The sequence below is a fragment of the Salmo salar genome, chromosome 27 (assembly GCF_965601325.2).
Source record: "Salmo salar chromosome 27, fSalSal1, whole genome shotgun sequence".
In the NCBI taxonomy this organism is placed as follows: Eukaryota; Metazoa; Chordata; class Actinopteri; order Salmoniformes; family Salmonidae; genus Salmo; species Salmo salar.
In genome coordinates this window covers 6,035,387-6,052,346 of record NC_138317.1, presented here as the reverse complement: position 1 = coordinate 6,052,346, position 16,960 = coordinate 6,035,387, and the positions used below count along the sequence as shown (strand labels likewise).

Here is a 16,960-nt window from a genome sequence, read left to right as displayed (position 1 = left end):
ACATGTAGCGACATTAATTCATAATTGTAGACTACAAAACGAACTGAGCTAATAAAATCCCACATTCGCATCTGTCAATCCAGTCAGACCGAATAATGGTGCATTCGCGACAACTGGGAACTCGGAAAAATGCTAGGTGAAATCACGATGTCAGTCAGTGATGTTCAAGTCGGAAAGTCGGAGCTCGAGAAAGAGGCCCGAGTTGGATGACCGTTCAAAAGATTTTTCCTAGTCGGAGCTCGTTTTTTTTTCGAGTTCCCAGTTGTCGGTAACGCACTGAAGTCGAGGTCGGAGAATTCCGAGTTCCCAGATACGTTGAACATGGCATACTGTAAGAAAAGCATTTTCCGGTACTGGCAGTGACGTCAAGATGTGTATAGTCCAGCCAAGATGGCTGACAGCATCCCACTAAACCCGATGCGGAAGGGCTCGGAAAAAATTGCTTATTACAACACTGCAAGACATTCTAGGTATGGGACACGTTTTTTGTTCAACCGGTGGAGACATCGTTATAAGTATTTATTTTGCATTTCAGTAGTTTGGGGACGTTGAAATAATAGTTGTTCCGTGACTAGCCGCGTGAGCTAATAAGCAATTCTTACCTCTGGCCTCAACAAACGAAGCAGGGTTCTTTGCTAGCTAATGTTAGCTGTATGATAACTGCTAATCTCTCTTGACTAGGAAAAGTAGACGAGACCTATTGCTATTTTAGGAATGACTAGGACTCAGGAGCCCTTTATTTGCCAAGCACCGCCAGATAACAGAACAGCTTTGCTGACACGCCAAGCGTCACATGACGTTTTTCTACAACTCGCCCCTTCTTTGTCATCAGGTTATATATCTAGGTTGGCTATTTTATTTTTTACATTTAACCTTTATTTAACTAGACAAGTCATAAGAACAAATTCTTATTTATTTGCAAACAGTGCTTATTTCCAAGTGAACTCATGATTTGAAACTAGGTAATACAGTGCGACCCATCTGCTGGCCCGGATTGGCTCAGAGTAGGAAGAGAATTGGAGGCAGAGCGCTTGACTAGCTCACTGATCAATAACCTGCTGCTGAGGATGTGTCCTTGCTAATGGACCTCGAATGTGGCCATTATAAAGACATTCACTGCTGAGTCTGTTAGTGCATTTTGAAGAAAGCAATGCCAGCAAACGTGCTTCCCTACCTCCTTACACCTTCACAATCCTATTTTCATGGCTCTTTGAATCTCTGTAGGTGGTTTCTATTGAAAAGGTGTTGTCCCTTACTTTCACTCCTCTTCATCTAGCCATGGACATTCAGCATGGTCTGAGTTTATGAAAACGTCACACTTCATTTTTTTTCTAGATATTATTATATATGCCTAGCTTAGTCCTAATCATTTTTGTTTTCCATTTAATCAAATCTTCAATGATGCTGTCAGCAGTGCAGTTTCTTTTGGAATGACTTCCAACTAGGCTATCTCTCTCCACCACATCCCCTCCACATAATATGTCTGACAGAAACTCACATTTCTGATAAGCAGGAACATTAGTAGGGAATCTCCCTGATTTACCAGTTCATAGAATCGTATGCCTTGGCGTATTGCACTGCTCGGTAGAGTTTAAATGCATCAAGTGTTACTGTATGGGATGGGTTGGCCCTGAGATTGTACTAAAGTCCTCCATCTGCGCTTCATGTATATCTTTTACAAGTACAACAACACCACCACATTTTTTTACATTTTCATCATCAATTGTTGCCTTTGTCCATTTTTGTGTAGTTGTTGGTGGAATTAAATGATTAATCAACAAATGCTTGGCCAGATTATTATGCAAGGCCTAGCATTTGTCTTGGGCATGGCTCCTCACTCCTCCATTTGAATGTAGGGGAACCATTGTTTCAGTGTAGAGTGAAACAATGATTGATACAATGCAGGTATCATATTTTACAGGTTTTCATGATGAGACAATGCGTTGTTGAAAATAAATGCTAGACAATATCCCTTTGATATTTTGTACTGGCCAATTATTACTCAAGCAAAGTGGTTTGTAAATATTTTTTACAAAGGATCAATTGAAGAAATGGAATAGCTTATACCTACTTATAGAATAACATGAACACAGAAAGGAAAATAGCCAGGGGTTTACAGTAACCAGGGGAGAAGCTGTTCTAATCACCAATATAGCCTAGTGTCAGTGAATCTGATACCCTCATGGGACTAAACCAGTTGCATTGTAGCTTATCTATCAAAATGTGTCTGTGTTGCATTGGAGAGTTGTGGAGCCATTCAATGACTGAGGCAAGATTAACAGAATGTGCAAATGTTCTCAAATACACAGTATGTTGTCTAGTTAGTCCAGCTCATTGAGAGGCCCTCTACCTGGTATTGTAGTAGATCTGCTCCTACTTCCTTAAGTCCTTATGGATAAGACATTATGTCCCCAAGAGAGTTTCCTTTATTTTAGTGTTAATGTGAATTGTGTGCTACTCCAGGACATAGGAACCAAGCCAACCTCTCCTCTGGCTTAATTATATTTGTCAGTAGTCTTTCATTCCTACATCAGCGATATTAAAGCTTTAAAATGCAGTAGAGATTAGTTTACATGCATCAAGACTGTTAGGGTCCATACATGTTTGGATCTGGATGCTAGGATCCTATTTGTTAAGTGAAAAATGTGGCCCAGTTGAATCGATGTAATGCAATAAAGTAGGAGGAATGTGTCAGCAAATTAATTAATTGAACCTTTTCTTTATCAGAGTGGTAGTGAATCAGTGAAACCAACTGACAAATGTTCAAGTTCCCCTGCTTTAAGGTTGCAATCAATACAGATCCTCACCCTGATAGGCCTTTGTTGTTGTCTGGGTAAACAACTGTCTAGAATTTTCTGCCCTCGTCTTCATTATTGTTAGTTCCCAAGTTCTCACTTTTACCATGAGTTCCTTCCTGTTTTTGTAAATATTTTGCTGTAACAACAAGCCCAGTTATCAAACGTCTGTATTTTGTAAGCGTACATGCGTTTGCTGTAAGGTCTCTTCTGTCAATATGTTCACTGCAGGTTTGTTAGTATCTGTGCCTGCTTGAAATTAACTTGTATATAGCTGTATTATTTACAGTAAAGCCTATTGTTTTTCCTTTCCAGGTATTCTTTAGAAGATGAACCCTCTAACTTGGACGAAATGCCCCTGATGATGTCTGAGGAAGGTTTTGAGAATGATGAGAGTGACTACCACACCCTGCCTCGGGCCAGGGTCAACCAGAGACAGAGAGGCCTGGGGTGGCTTCTCATGGGAGGCTGGAAGATCCTCTGTGGCAGGTAGGCGGAACCACTAACTGTTGGGCTGCATCCCAATTCTCCACCCTTCTCCTGACTTGCACACTCCCTGTCAAAGATTTAACAATGGTGGAAACTTTCTCTAGCTAATGCTTGCACAAATCCAATGCTTTTAAATCCATGTCCTGAATGTGTGAGTGCACACTTTGGGAAGAGGGTGCAGAATTGGGATTCAGCCTTACATTTACATTTTAGTCATTTAGCAGACACTCTTATCCAGAGCAACTTACAGTAGTGAATGCATACATTTCATACATTTTTTTTTTTCTGTGCTGGCCCCCCGTGGGAATCGAACCCACAACCCTGGCGTTGCAAACACCATGCTCTACCAACTGAGCTACAGGGGCACTTGGAAGGTTTTTGTTTTTCATCAAGCAACCAGTGGCTTTATTGAAAGATGAGCTATACTATATATTTTTTTAATTGTTTATTTAAAAAAAAAAAATGTAACAAGGCAAGTCAGTTAAGAACAAATTCTTATATACAATTACGGCCTACCCCAGCCAAACCCGGACGACGCTGGGCCAATTGGCTCCCTCCCTATGGGACTTCCAATCAAGGCCGGATGTGATACACTTGCACTGAGATGCAGTGCCTTAGACCGCTGCGCCACTCGGGAGCCCTATATGGTAATGTAGTTTTAGGGACTTCAGTTCAAATCACAAAAATATTGGCATTCCCTGCCCCAAAGTGTGTGTGTTGGGGAAGAGGGGAGGGTGCATTATTGGTATATTTGTATTGTATGCCAGAGAAGCTCAGTTTGGATTTCCAACGCACTGGTAGCTGTGCATGAAGTGAGCAGAGGGGATGTTTTTGGTTGAGTTCCTCGATACGCACTACCAGTCCCAAAATACTTTGAGGTCAAACAATACAATGCGGCTTATCCAGCTAATGATTTATTTGATGGGTTTTGTCCTCTACTAAAATACAATTTACAATGTGTTAGAGTGAAATATTTATCAGCACTAACACCAATAAAATGTAATAAGGTTTGTAAACAAATGGAAGAGGGATATTTTAATGCCAAACAAATAACTTTTAGAAATGTTTATGTATGAATTTGATAGAATATTACATTTTCAGTGTCGTTTGGTTATCAGTGGTGCATCTCCAGCCCAAAACTGCGTATTGATCTTTTCCCTAATGAACAAATCGGATTTTTCACAGCTGACCAGTTTGATGCTTTCCAGTAATTTTATGTATGCTTAGCCGAGGATTATAAAACACAAATAATTCACGCAGAATAACCCCTGCTTATTCAAATGTCCTATTATTTAAATAGTATTCATTTGAGCAAATAATCTCACTTATGAATCTGGACGGTGGCATGTAGAGAGCGGTTACATAGAAGCCAACACAAACACATTTTTTTCAAAGTTGATTTATGTTGTTTTGTGTTTTGCCAATGTGCTTAAAGAGTGTAAATGCCAAGGCAATCAGCATGACGGTGTACACCATGAGGCCAGACTTTCTTTTCTCCCTAGTGCCAGAGTTTAGGGCAGAGGCCTAGTCAGATGCATCTGAATATAGACCCATGTTAGCTATCCCTACCACTAGCTAGTTGTCTAAAGACAAGCAGTTGTATCACACACAGTCCACATCACTCAGCCATTATGAAGTAGCCATTATGCATGTCAAATGTGTTTGCAGAGACTGTACTGAAACAGATATTCTCGCCTCTTTGCAACCTCTTGTAGTCTCAGATGCATAGAGAATGGCTAATCTCTGGATGTTACCAGTGCCACTCAGCCACCCCTGGCAAAACTCACAAAGAACCTATGGAGTAGACAATATGTGCAATTATTACATAATGTCCTAAAAAGCATTTATTCCATATGTCTGGCTCTTGAGTGGGACTTGACTGGTCTCTTCAGCTGGCAATGAAGTCTGGCTGCCGTAACATTCACATGGAAATCCGCCCTGGAGTGCTCCTAACCTTTTCAGTTAATTTAAAGTGCTAAAAGAGCTTTGTTAAAAATTGTGTCAAAGCAACCCAGTAGATCTAATTAACAGTGACATGGCTTAGGATTTAATTAGCAGACTGGACCACCACATTGTTTCTCCTCAGCGATGCTATGAACGATGAGAAACCTAGCCTGCTCTGGGAGAATGTGAATGTGTACTCAAGAATCTGTACTAGTCTCTACTATGCAGTATCCAGGCTGAACCCCAGTAACACAGTAACAATCCCATGATAAAAGTGTAAAGAAACCGTTCCATAGCTAGAGGTTTCTTTACATTATAAAATCTACCTGTAAACATTACGCAACTTCCTTTGGTAGCTCACCTGACCTATTTTATTTCCATAGCAGTGATGCCACACTTCAGACCTTTCCAAAGGCCGTCCATGAGGGAGGCCGTCCATGAGGAAGGCCGTCTGAACAAAGCGTGTTTAGTGTCAGGCTATTTATTTAGGGTTTCTGTTTAATTGAAGATAACCGTGAAAGCAAAAACCTTGTTTGGGACTTATGTATTTATACTCCAATTATGTTTCTTAAGATGCCATTCTTTCTCCTTTTGTTTGGATTACCTGGCAGGAACACATTTTTTTCTTCTGTTCTTGGACTACTACTCACTGGGAATAAGGGATTCTCGTGACAACGTCACCCGTGGCTGATGGTGTTGACGTTCTTCATTCTGTCCCTCAGCTGCTGTGACTGCTTGGCTCGTATGTGTCGGAGGACGAAGGAGTTGAAAGCCCGGACAGTGTGGCTGGGCCACCCGGAGAAGTGTGAGGAGAAGTACCCCAAGAACGCCATCAAAAACCAGAAGTACAACTTCTTCACCTTTGTGCCTGGGGTGAGTTTACACACAGTGCTGAATGTTAGCTTATCTATCAGGATGCTCTTTAGACATGTGTCGTTCTAAAGGACAAAATAAAAACTTATTACAAACTTATATTAGATGTGTCATGTACCAATTTATAATACACTGCTCAAAAAAATAAAGGGAACACTTAAACAACACAATGTAACTCCAAGTCAATCACACTTCTGTGAATTCAAACTGTCCACTTAGGAAGCAACACTGATTGACAATAAATTTCACATGCTGTTGTGCAAATGGAATAGACAACAGGTGGAAATTATAGGAAATTAGCAAGACACCCCCAATAAAGGAGTGGTTCTGCAGGTGGTGACCACAGACCACTTCTCAGTTCCTATGCTTCCTGGCTGATGTTTTGGTCACTTTTGAATGCTGGCACTGCTTTCACTCTAGTGGTAGCATGAGACGGAGTCTACAACCCACACAAGTGGCTCAGGAAGTGCAGCTCATCCAGGATGGCACATCAATGCGAGCTGTGGCAAGAAGGTTTGCTGTGTCTGTCAGCGTAGTGTCCAGAGCATGGAGGCGCTACCAGGAGACAGGCCAGTACATCAGGAGACGTGGAGGAGGCCGTAGGAGGGCAACAACCCAGCAGCAGGACCGCTACCTCCGCCTTTGTGCAAGGAGGAGCAGGAGGAGCACTGCCAGAGCCCTGCAAAATGACCTCCAGCAGGCCACAAATGTGCATGTGTCTGCTCAAACGGTCAGAAACAGACTCCATGAGGGTGGTATGAGGGCCCGACGTCCACAGGTGGGGGTTGTGCTTACAGCCCAACACCGTGCAGGACGTTTGGCATTTGCCAGAGAACACCAAGATTGGCAAATTCGCCACTGGCGCCCTGTGCTCTTCACAGATGAAAGCAGGTTCACACTGAGCACATGTGACAGAGTCTGGAGACGCTGTGGAGAACGTTCTGCTGCCTGCAACATCCTCCAGCATGACCGGTTTGGCGGTGGGTCAGTCATGGTGTGGGGTGGCATTTCTTTGGGGGGCCGCACAGCCCTCCATGTGCTCGCCAGAGGTAGCCTGACTGCCATTGGGTACCGCAATGAGATCCTCAGACCCCTTGTGAGACCATATGCTGGTGCGGTTGGCCCTGGGTTCCTCCTAATGCAAGACAATGCTAGACCTCATGTGGCTGGAGTGTGTCAGCAGTTACTGCAAGAGGAAGGCATTGATGCTATGGACTGGCCCGCCCGTTCCCCAGACCTGAATCCAATTGAGCACATCTGGGACATCATGTCTCGCTCCATCCACCAACACCACGTTGCACCACAGACTGTCCAGGAGTTGGCGGATGCTTTAGTCCAGGTCTGGGAGGAGATCCCTCAGGAGACCATCCGCCACCTCATCAGGAGCATGCCCAGACATTGTAGGGAGGTCATACAGGCACGTGGAGGCCACACACACTACTGAGCCTCATTTTTACTTGTTTTAAGGACATTACATCAAAGTTGGATCAGCCTGAAGTGTGGTTTTCCACTTTAATTTTGAGTGTGACTCCAAATCCAGACCTCCATGGGTTGATAAATTGGATTTCCATTGATTATTTTTGTGTGATTTTGTTGTCAGCACATTCAACTATGTAAAGAAAAAAGTATTTAATAAGATTATTTCATTCATTCAGATCTAGGATATGTTATTTTAGTGTTCCCTTGATTTTTTTGAGTAGTATAGTTCAGGGTGCATACAATTCCAACATATATTTAGAAAAATGTATAGAAGAACATGCTGCGAAGAAATTGCTGAACTGAGGTGTAATGTTAAGTTTCCAACAAATTTTGGCTCTGAAGAAAAAGCTTAAGATCAACCAAAGCTCAGTTTTATTTACCAGATGGCTTCATGATGAAGACACTGGTCTTCAGCCAGAGTCATAAAATGTCAACTGTCTCTCAGAAACATACATATTCTCATCCATATTGAGCCAAACCCTCCGATTTTCTCCTTCACTTTGAATTATTAAATGGTTTAGCAGTATGCTTTATCCTAAAGGTCAAGGAGTTCATTTACTATAGAGCGTCATTCATTGATCCCATTGGCTCTAATAATCTGGGACTGGAAGCAAGCGCTCATCATTGTGATCGTTACAAAAAAATGGAATTTGGCTATCTGTGGGAGTTAGACTCCCACATATGGGAGACTAGTGGGAGTCATATGCCAACCTTTTTGAAAGCAGGTCTTTCCTGCATGTCTGATCTGAACTCACTCTGCTAAAGAAGTTCAGACTCCCCACTGAAATATCACGCACAAGTTGACAGTGTAATGTGTGGTCGAGTCACCACACCTGGGACTCTTATGTGACACTTGTCCCAGGTGTGTGTTGTGTGTGCCATCTGACACATCTACTCTGGAAATATCTTCCACTTGAAACAAAGGCTGATCTAGACAAACACAATACAGTACTATCAAGACAATGCGCACCTTACGTAGGCCCAGTTATTGAACCTGTTGCTCTGCTTCATAGATTATTCTGACACACTCAGGACGTGCCCATCGCTGCCATTGGGAACACTTTGTGACTCTGCAAAGTGAAATCTCAATGTAATTAACGAGAGAACTTAAAAATACACTGTTTCCTTCCATCCCTACACAGGCTAATGTGTAACAAGTAAGAGCAGAGCTGTTGTATCTTCTTCCACTTCAATGTGAAAATGGCACCATAGCGGATGGCTGCCGTTTTACGGGCTCCTATCCAACTGTGCTATTTTATGAGTTTTTTTGCGTTGTTTGTAACTTATTTTGTACATAATGTTGCCGCTACCATCTCTCTGACCGAAAATGACTTCTGGACATCAGAACAGCGATTACTCACCTCGAACTGGACAAATATCTTTAACGAGTCCGACGAGGAGGATATACTGGTTTCTTGGGAACGGTCCCAACTCCCAGTCATTTGCGTGAAGAAAAGACGGAGAAAAAGGTGGCTGGGGTCGGGCTGCCTTCTGAAAAATCGTAGGCGAGTGAGTGAACTCCCACTGCCATCCGTTCTATTGGTCAACGTGCAATCATTGGAAAACAAAATGGATGAAATACGATCAAGACTATCCTACTAATGGGATATTAAAAACTGTAATATCTTATGTTTCACCAAGTCATTGCTGAACTCTAGACCACCTTTACTCCACACACTGAGACACACAAATTTACCCTCACCCTCCATTTGGCAAATCTGACCATAATTCTATCCTCCTGATTCCTGCTTACAAGCAAAAACGAAAGCAGGCAGGACCAATGACTCGCTCAATACAGAAGTGATCAGATGACGTGGATGCTACGCTACAGGACTGTTTTGCTAGCACAGACTGGAATATGTTCCAGGATTCATCCAATGGCATTGAGGAGTATACCACCTCAGTCATTGGCTTCATTAATAAGTGCATTGACGACGTCGTCCCCACAGTGACCGTGCATACATATCCCAAACAGAAGCCATGGATTACAGGCAACATCTGCATAGTGATAAAGGCTAGAGCCACCGCTTTCAAGGAGCGGGATACTAATCCGGCACTGATAAGAAATCCCGCTATGCCCTCAGACGAACCATCAAACAGGAAAAGCGTCAATACAGGATTAAGATTGAATCCTACTACACCGGCTCTGACGCTCGTTGGATGCGGCAGGGCTTGAAAACTATTACCGACTACAAAGGGAAACCCAGCCACGAGCTGCCCAGTGACGTGAGCCTACCAAACGAGCTAAATGCCTTTTTATGCTCGCTTCGAGGCAAGCAACACTGAAGCATGCATGAGAGCACCAGCTGTTCCGGATGACTGTGTGATAACACTCCCGGTAGCCGATGTGAGCAAAACCTTTAAACAGATAAACATTCACAAAGCCGCAGGGCCAGATGGATTACCAGGACGTGTACTCAAAGCATGCGCGGACCAACTGGCAAGTGTCTTCACTGATATTTTCAACCTCTCCCTGATCGAGTCTGTAATACCTACATGTTTCAAGCAGACCACCATAGTCCCTGTGCCCAAGGAAGCTGGGGCCAAGCTTCCTCCCATCCATGACCTATATACTAGGCAGTGTCAGAGGAAAGCCCAAAAAATTGTCAGACTCCAGTCACCCAAGTCATAGACTGTTCTCTCTGCTACCGCACGGCAAGCGGTACTGGAGCGCCAAGTCTAGGACCTGTATATAGCCTCGTTATTGTTATTTTATGTTACTTTTTTTAATCGATTTCTACTTTAGTTTATTAAGTAAATATTTTCTTCACTCTTTCTTGAACTGCATTGTTGGTTAAGGGCTTGTAAGTAAGCATTTCACGGTAAGGTCTACACCGGTTGTATTTGGCGCATGTGACAAAGTTTGATTTGATCTAACCCATCCGGTGTGCTATGACTGTCTGCGTTGTTTCTTCAGTGCAGATATTCAATCATCATTTTCTTATTCTTCTCAGGTTCTCTACCAGCAGTTCAAGTTCTTCCTGAACCTGTACTTTCTAGTGGTGGCCTGCTCCCAGTTCGTGCCAGCCCTAAAAATAGGGTACTTGTACACCTACTGGGCACCTCTGGTAAATGTGTTTTTCACTTTTCAGGATTAGTGTGAATGTTTTGTATAGGCTAACCTTTGTTTTTGAACACAAAAACTGACGTTGTCCCAGTCCTAAATATGAACACACTTGTATTACATCCTGTCAGTACTTGTGTGTTACATGTCAACTGTGTGTTTTTATTTCTGCCACCCAGGGCTTTGTGATGGCTGTTACAATGGTACGTGAGGCTGTGGACGAGGTCCGACGGTACCAGAGGGACAAGGAGATGAACTCCCAGCTCTACAGCAAGCTCACAGTGCGAGGTTCATAACAACAAAAAATATCCTCCTTCTCTGTATGGATGGAGATACTACTGTAACTGTTGTGGAAATGGCTGCTCCTCTGCTCACAATTGATTGGTCACATGATGCTGAATGATATTGTAGTTGTACTTAAGCTTGCCCCATGCAATTAAGGAACAACACTCACAGGGTTCTGCATTCTAACGAAAGTCATTCTACTTGCTGTAATTGCATTGATTTCTTTCCAAGACTGCAAACAGTTGTGTGTGTGTGTGTGTGAGGAAATCCTCTAGTGTGATATCCATGACACTGGAGAGGGATGTCAGTTTCAAACAGAGAATGTGTGTGTGTCTAGTGCAGGGATGGGCAACTTGGGTGGGGGCCCCAAAAAAAACGGAACTCGGGTCTCGTGGGTCTGCGTACACACATCCCCCCCCCCCCACACCTTGCGGGTGATAGCAATGATAACAAAATGTACGTTTCCTGAAATTCTGCACATTTTGCCATGGGGCGTAGAGAAAATGTTGTTTTATTTTAAAGCAAGTTCGCTGCAATTCTACACATTTTGCCATAGGATGGAAGCAAATATTTTCAGTTTAACATGATAACTGATGATCAGTGGGTAATTCGACCATGCTTACTACACAATCAGATAGCGGGCCACTAGAAGAACTTACCAATCGAAAAAATATTAGCTGACATGGGCAAATTGAGTGACTGCTGGTTGTGCATCAGCAGTCACATTTTGAAATTGCACGTGTATTCTATTATTCTAACTCTCAAGAGTTCCCCCCCAGAAGAAATCCCCCAAAAATGAATTAATAAATGTTTTGTTTGTTGTAATTGGTCCGCGGCCCACAAAAGGAATGCGGGTCGACAGTTTCCCACACCTGGTCTATTTTGTGTGTGTGTGGGCCTTCTGTCTGTCTAGTGTGTGGTGTGTCTGTCTAGTGTGTGGTGTGTCTGTCTAGTGTGTGTCTATGTGTCGGAAAGAGGGTATTGAATGGATATAATTGAGAGTGACCTGGTGTGCCCATGTTTTTGTCTATGCCTCACACCAGGGATCAAAACAGAAGGGTATTACATTTGCATGGGCAAGGTAATCAATCTCTTCAAAGTTGAGGGAGTGAGAAGAAGAGTGATAGAAAAACAGGGTTGTGGTTTTAAGAGTCAGCATCATTTTCAATGACCAAAGATCAATACATGCATTTTATTTCACCTCTGTTTAAACATTCATAGTGTGTCTTATGAGGCAGTCAATCTACAGTCAATGTGTCTGTAAAGGAGCCACTTTAGAGATTTCTTTCTGTGTTTCTGTCTATTTACAGACATTTGTGATCTTGGTTGTCTTTTATTTTTCTCTCAGGTAAAGTTCAAGTGAAGAGTTCTGACATACAAGTTGGAGATCTCATCATAGTTGAAAAGGTGGGTCTCTTATAGCTCTTGTGAGCAATGTTGCAATCCTGTAAATTCACTTTGTGTTTGAGTATCATATGGCCGTAAGTGATTCATATGACTGGATCACTGTAACTGCCTGGTCATGGAAGTGACCTTGTTTAATTATTCAGGAATATCCCAGGACTACTGTTACTGCACTCGCTAACATTTTGACAACCATACTAAGCTCACTTAGTGGCCTTAGTTGACTAGCTAATTCTCACCTCATCTTTTTCTGTTTTTATCTCATTATAATGTTTTGTTGCAGAACCAAAGGATCCCTGCAGATATGATATTTCTAAGGACATCAGAGAAGACTGGTGGGTTGTAGGGTCTCAAAGTGTCTGTAACATGGAATAAACACAACATTCCCAAAGCACAACAAATACCATCAGTGTAATTATACTGAACAAAAATATAAACTCAACATATGACAATTTCAATGATTTTACTGAGTTACAGTTCATATAAGGAAATCAGTCAATTGATATAAATAAATTAGGCTCGAAACAATAGATTTCACTTGACTGGGCAAGGGAGTGGAGCTAGGCCCAGCCAATCAGAATGAGTTTTTCCCCACAAAAGGGCTTTATTAAAGACAGAAATGCTCCTCAGTTTCATCAGCTGTCCGGGTGGCTGGTCTCAGATGATCCCGCAGGTGAAAAAGCTGGATGTGGAGGACATGGGCTGTTGTGGTTAGATGTGCTGCCATTCTTTAAAATGACATTGGAGGCAATTTATGATAGAGAAATGAACATTCAATTCTCTGGCAACAGCTTTAGTGGACATTCCTGCAGTCAGCATGCCAATTGCACGCTCCCTCAAAACTTGAGACATCTGTGACATTGTATTGTGACAAAACTGCACATTTTAGTGGCCTTTTATTGTCCCCAGCACCTGTGTAATGAACATGCTGTTTAATCAGCTTCTTGATATGCCACACCTGTCAGGTAGATGGATTATCTTGGCTAAGGAGAAATGCTCACTAATAGGGATGTGAACAAATTTGTGCACAACATTTTAGAGAAATAAGCTTTTTGTGCATGAAGAATTTCTGTGATTTTAAATTGTTTTATTTTTTCAGCTCATGAAACACGGGACCAACACTTTACATTGTGCATTTATAGTGTAGATAATAAAGTTTGACTTTAACAGACCACTACAAAGTTATGTAGTCCATATAAATGATTAGGGGAAGGGATTGTTCAATTAGAGTAGTGTTATTACATTATCCAGTCAGTAACTTTATGCTTTCCCCTGTCATGTTTATCTTGGCTAATATTTACTGGCGATTTTGGTTATACAATAGTGTAGAGAAAGTAAAGTCATGACAGTTCAAATATCCCACCTTGTCTTTCTATCTAATTCACCTGTAGCTCACTGAAACAAACCTTTCTGGAAAAGTAAAGTTGAGTTTAGTACTTTTTCTAGTAAAAGTTGTACGGTAGATTGAATAAAGAGTTAAACATTCAGATATCGGATTTGGGAATGATAAACACCCAAACAAATTCTTTACAGTTACAGTAGTGATAAAATATATTTGATATAAACACGTTCCAATTTCCAAAGCATTAGATATTCAAATACAGGACTGCCAAAGCCTGTCCTCACATAATTCAATAATCCTCTCTTGTCACATTATAGTAAAGTAGCAGGATTTACCCTAGATCTGGCTCTCTGTCCAGAAAAACACAGATTATGATTTATTGTAGATTTAGGGACTGTCCTGTGACCTATATGTGTAATGAAAAACCCTGCCCACGAAAGTACAGTATCAATCAAAATCTGAACTATTTTGCATTTACAAGCAATAGAACAAGCATGTCCACCTTTTTGAATAGAAGTAATAAAAAAAACTCAACATCAGTCCATGATTTTACTATAGATACAGTACTATAGAATGTAATGCATGAGTGAAATGAGCCTTTGACTGATGATAAGGGACAGTATTGAGCTCAGTGTGGTATTACTGACTCGTCTCATCAGAGGCCTCTGTGTTCCCTACCATCAGCTGATTGGCTGGGGAATGTAAACGATATCCCAGACTCCTCCAGTGACTGATGATTTAAATATCAATTAATCAATGGTCCCATCAGGTCTCGGGCTCCTCTCTGAGAGGTATCATGAGAAATAAAGGCTCTGGACATAATTTCCATCGATCTCCTATGTGCCAATATGCCCTCGCAGGGAGCACTGATGTCTTTATGCCCTCACAACATCTCAGTGGTGTTATGTGAGCAGAGTCATCATAGCAGCCATGAATCATCCTCAGCGATATGTTTTCCATCATGCTTAATCCCCTGGGCCCATTTAAAGCTGCCCTTTAGCCTCTCTGTCAAATAGCCGTCCTCATCCGTCAGTTTCATATGGAATATTACCTCAGATCCATACAGTTCATGAACTCTAAGCATTTGTTAGGCTCTTGTGGATGGCTAAGTGGCTTTCTCATGGCTCTATATCGTGCAGTGCACACATGTTGAAAGCAGGCATAATGTAATGTTTTGACCATTAGTACATTAATACTTTCAGACTAAGAACTGATATTTATAATATGTATACATCTTCTTTCACTGTACTGCATATCTTTCATATTTGAGGTATTGACTAAACCCAAACGTCTCTGATTACACACAGTTATTTTTTATGAGGGATTAAAAGCATACCTACTGTAAAACGTTTTGTTTTTCTAGGTTCATGTTTCATCAGGACGGACCAATTAGATGGCGAGACCGACTGGAAATTGAAAGTTGCTGTTGTTTGCACACAAAGACTACCTGCTCTGGGGGTATGTACATGACCTGTTCTCAGTATGTGACTAATATAACTGACAAATGTCATGTTATATTCAGTGATTATGTTAACTATTTTGTGTTATTAAAAACATTATTGTCAGTATTAGGTGGTCTTTAATGTGGCATGGAAACCTTATCCTCATGACAGCCAGAATACCCTAGAACACAGTACCTTCTTTCTCTACGATGAGATGATACTAACCACTTTAGATTTATGTTTGTTTTTCTGTCACTACTTAATGTGACCACAGAATTCAAGTTTCAGTAAGTCAACTGGATGATTGCATTACCATATAAGGTTTCCAGTCGATGGGGGATGGCAATCATTGTAGTATTACTTTTTACCCCAATTAAACCCAACCTCCCTACTTATTGTAACAGGATGATTTTTAGAAGGCTGTGGGGTCATTTTAACGTTCAGTGAATTGTGACAAGCTTTTGAAAAGATCCATACAGTTGTTAACCAAATCATATTCTGTCAATTTGATGAGGTCTATTGAGCTGTTTGGTTCTATTTTATTAGTTATATGTCCCATGTGTTATGATTGAATGATCTTTATACAGGGATAACCTTTCACCCAGTAACACTTGAGAGTGAATTGAATTTATGTTGGACAGAGGGGAAAAACAACAGAATTCAGTATCGCTATTTGACCAGATTACTAATCGAGGTTACAAATTCTAACTTCAGATACACTTTTCTCATAAAACTCTCTTGTTCACATAAGCACATTATTTATTTGAACATTTGATTCAGAACCCCATCCATTTCCTTTTTCCTTTCCTATCTTGATGAGACATTTAGTCTATGTGGGAAGACACTTGCTGCAACTGTGTCTCAGAAAGTGACATAATTCTGCCTCTATTGTGTCTGGCTCTAGAGTGTCTCTATTTCATCAGTAGGAGGTATCTACTGGCAACAGCTCTACACTGGGGCTGAGTAAGATAATCTTCCCATCCCTGCCATGTTCTCACCCTGAGAGCACTATGTGAGCATAACTGAGGGTACCCGGTGCATAGAGGCAGCCTGGCTGAATAATTTAATGTTTACAATCAATTCTGTTCCACAAGGGGAGTGGGCTGCAGTAAGATCGGCGACAGGTCATACAACTGAAATGGCGCTTTTTAACCTTTTATTTACTAGGCAAGTCAGTTAAGGAAAAATTGTTATTCTTCCCCGGCCAACCCTAACGACACTGGGCAAATTGTGCGCCGCTCTATGGGACTCCCAGTCACGGCCGGTTGTGATACAGGCTGGAATTGAACCAGGGTCTGTAGTGACGCCTCTAGCACAGAGATGCAGTGCCTTAGACCCCTGCGCCACTCGGGAGCCCCCAGCTTGATACAGTTTTTAAGGGGGTTGAGATAATAGAAGAGAGTAAGGGAGTGTCTGTACTGTATGTGTGTTTGCAGTTACATCTTTTTTTTAAAGTTTTGGGTTGTTTTTACTGTGTCTCACACACACACACACACTTCTTTTCGCTGACACGATAATCCCATCCTTTTATAGCAGGTGTTATCTTTGGCAAACCTCACAGGTTTCTTCAACACCTGACCTGACCCTTTGATACTCTCTCACTGGGAGAGTTAGGAAGGCTTGAAAAAATGTACTTGATTACTTTATTCAGGTAATTTCTACCCCTCTCTCAGGACCTCTTTTCCATCAATGCTTATGTCTATGCCCAGAAGCCTCAGCTGGACATCCACAGTTTTGAGGGAAACTTCACAAGGGTAAGTGGCTCACTGACATCACACTGTCAAACGAATGTGAAAGGTACATGACATGAACACAAAAAGAGGATCAACATCACAAAGGGATA

At 41.8% G+C, this 16,960-nt stretch overlaps 1 protein-coding gene and 1 non-coding gene across 3 annotated transcripts in view; one reads left to right on the top strand and one right to left on the bottom strand.

The window, feature by feature from the left end:
* Positions 1–335: 335 nt before the first annotated feature.
* atp9b (ATPase phospholipid transporting 9B) overlaps positions 336–16,960 on the top strand; it is a 58,750-nt gene continuing 42,125 nt past the window's right edge. For both annotated transcript variants that reach the window (XM_014177040.3, XM_014177039.3), the window contains exons 1-9: positions 336–470; positions 3,111–3,284; positions 5,951–6,101; positions 10,535–10,648; positions 10,824–10,932; positions 12,278–12,336; positions 12,617–12,668; positions 15,039–15,133; positions 16,791–16,871. In XM_014177040.3, coding sequence (XP_014032515.1) covers positions 391–470; positions 3,111–3,284; positions 5,951–6,101; positions 10,535–10,648; positions 10,824–10,932; positions 12,278–12,336; positions 12,617–12,668; positions 15,039–15,133; positions 16,791–16,871 — 915 coding nt within the window. In that variant the 5' untranslated portion in view covers positions 336–390. The remainder of the gene's footprint in view (positions 471–3,110; positions 3,285–5,950; positions 6,102–10,534; positions 10,649–10,823; positions 10,933–12,277; positions 12,337–12,616; positions 12,669–15,038; positions 15,134–16,790; positions 16,872–16,960) is intronic.
* On the bottom strand, positions 3,577–3,649 carry trnaa-ugc (transfer RNA alanine (anticodon UGC)). Its single transcript has one exon. It is a non-coding gene; the product is annotated as a tRNA-Ala (tRNA).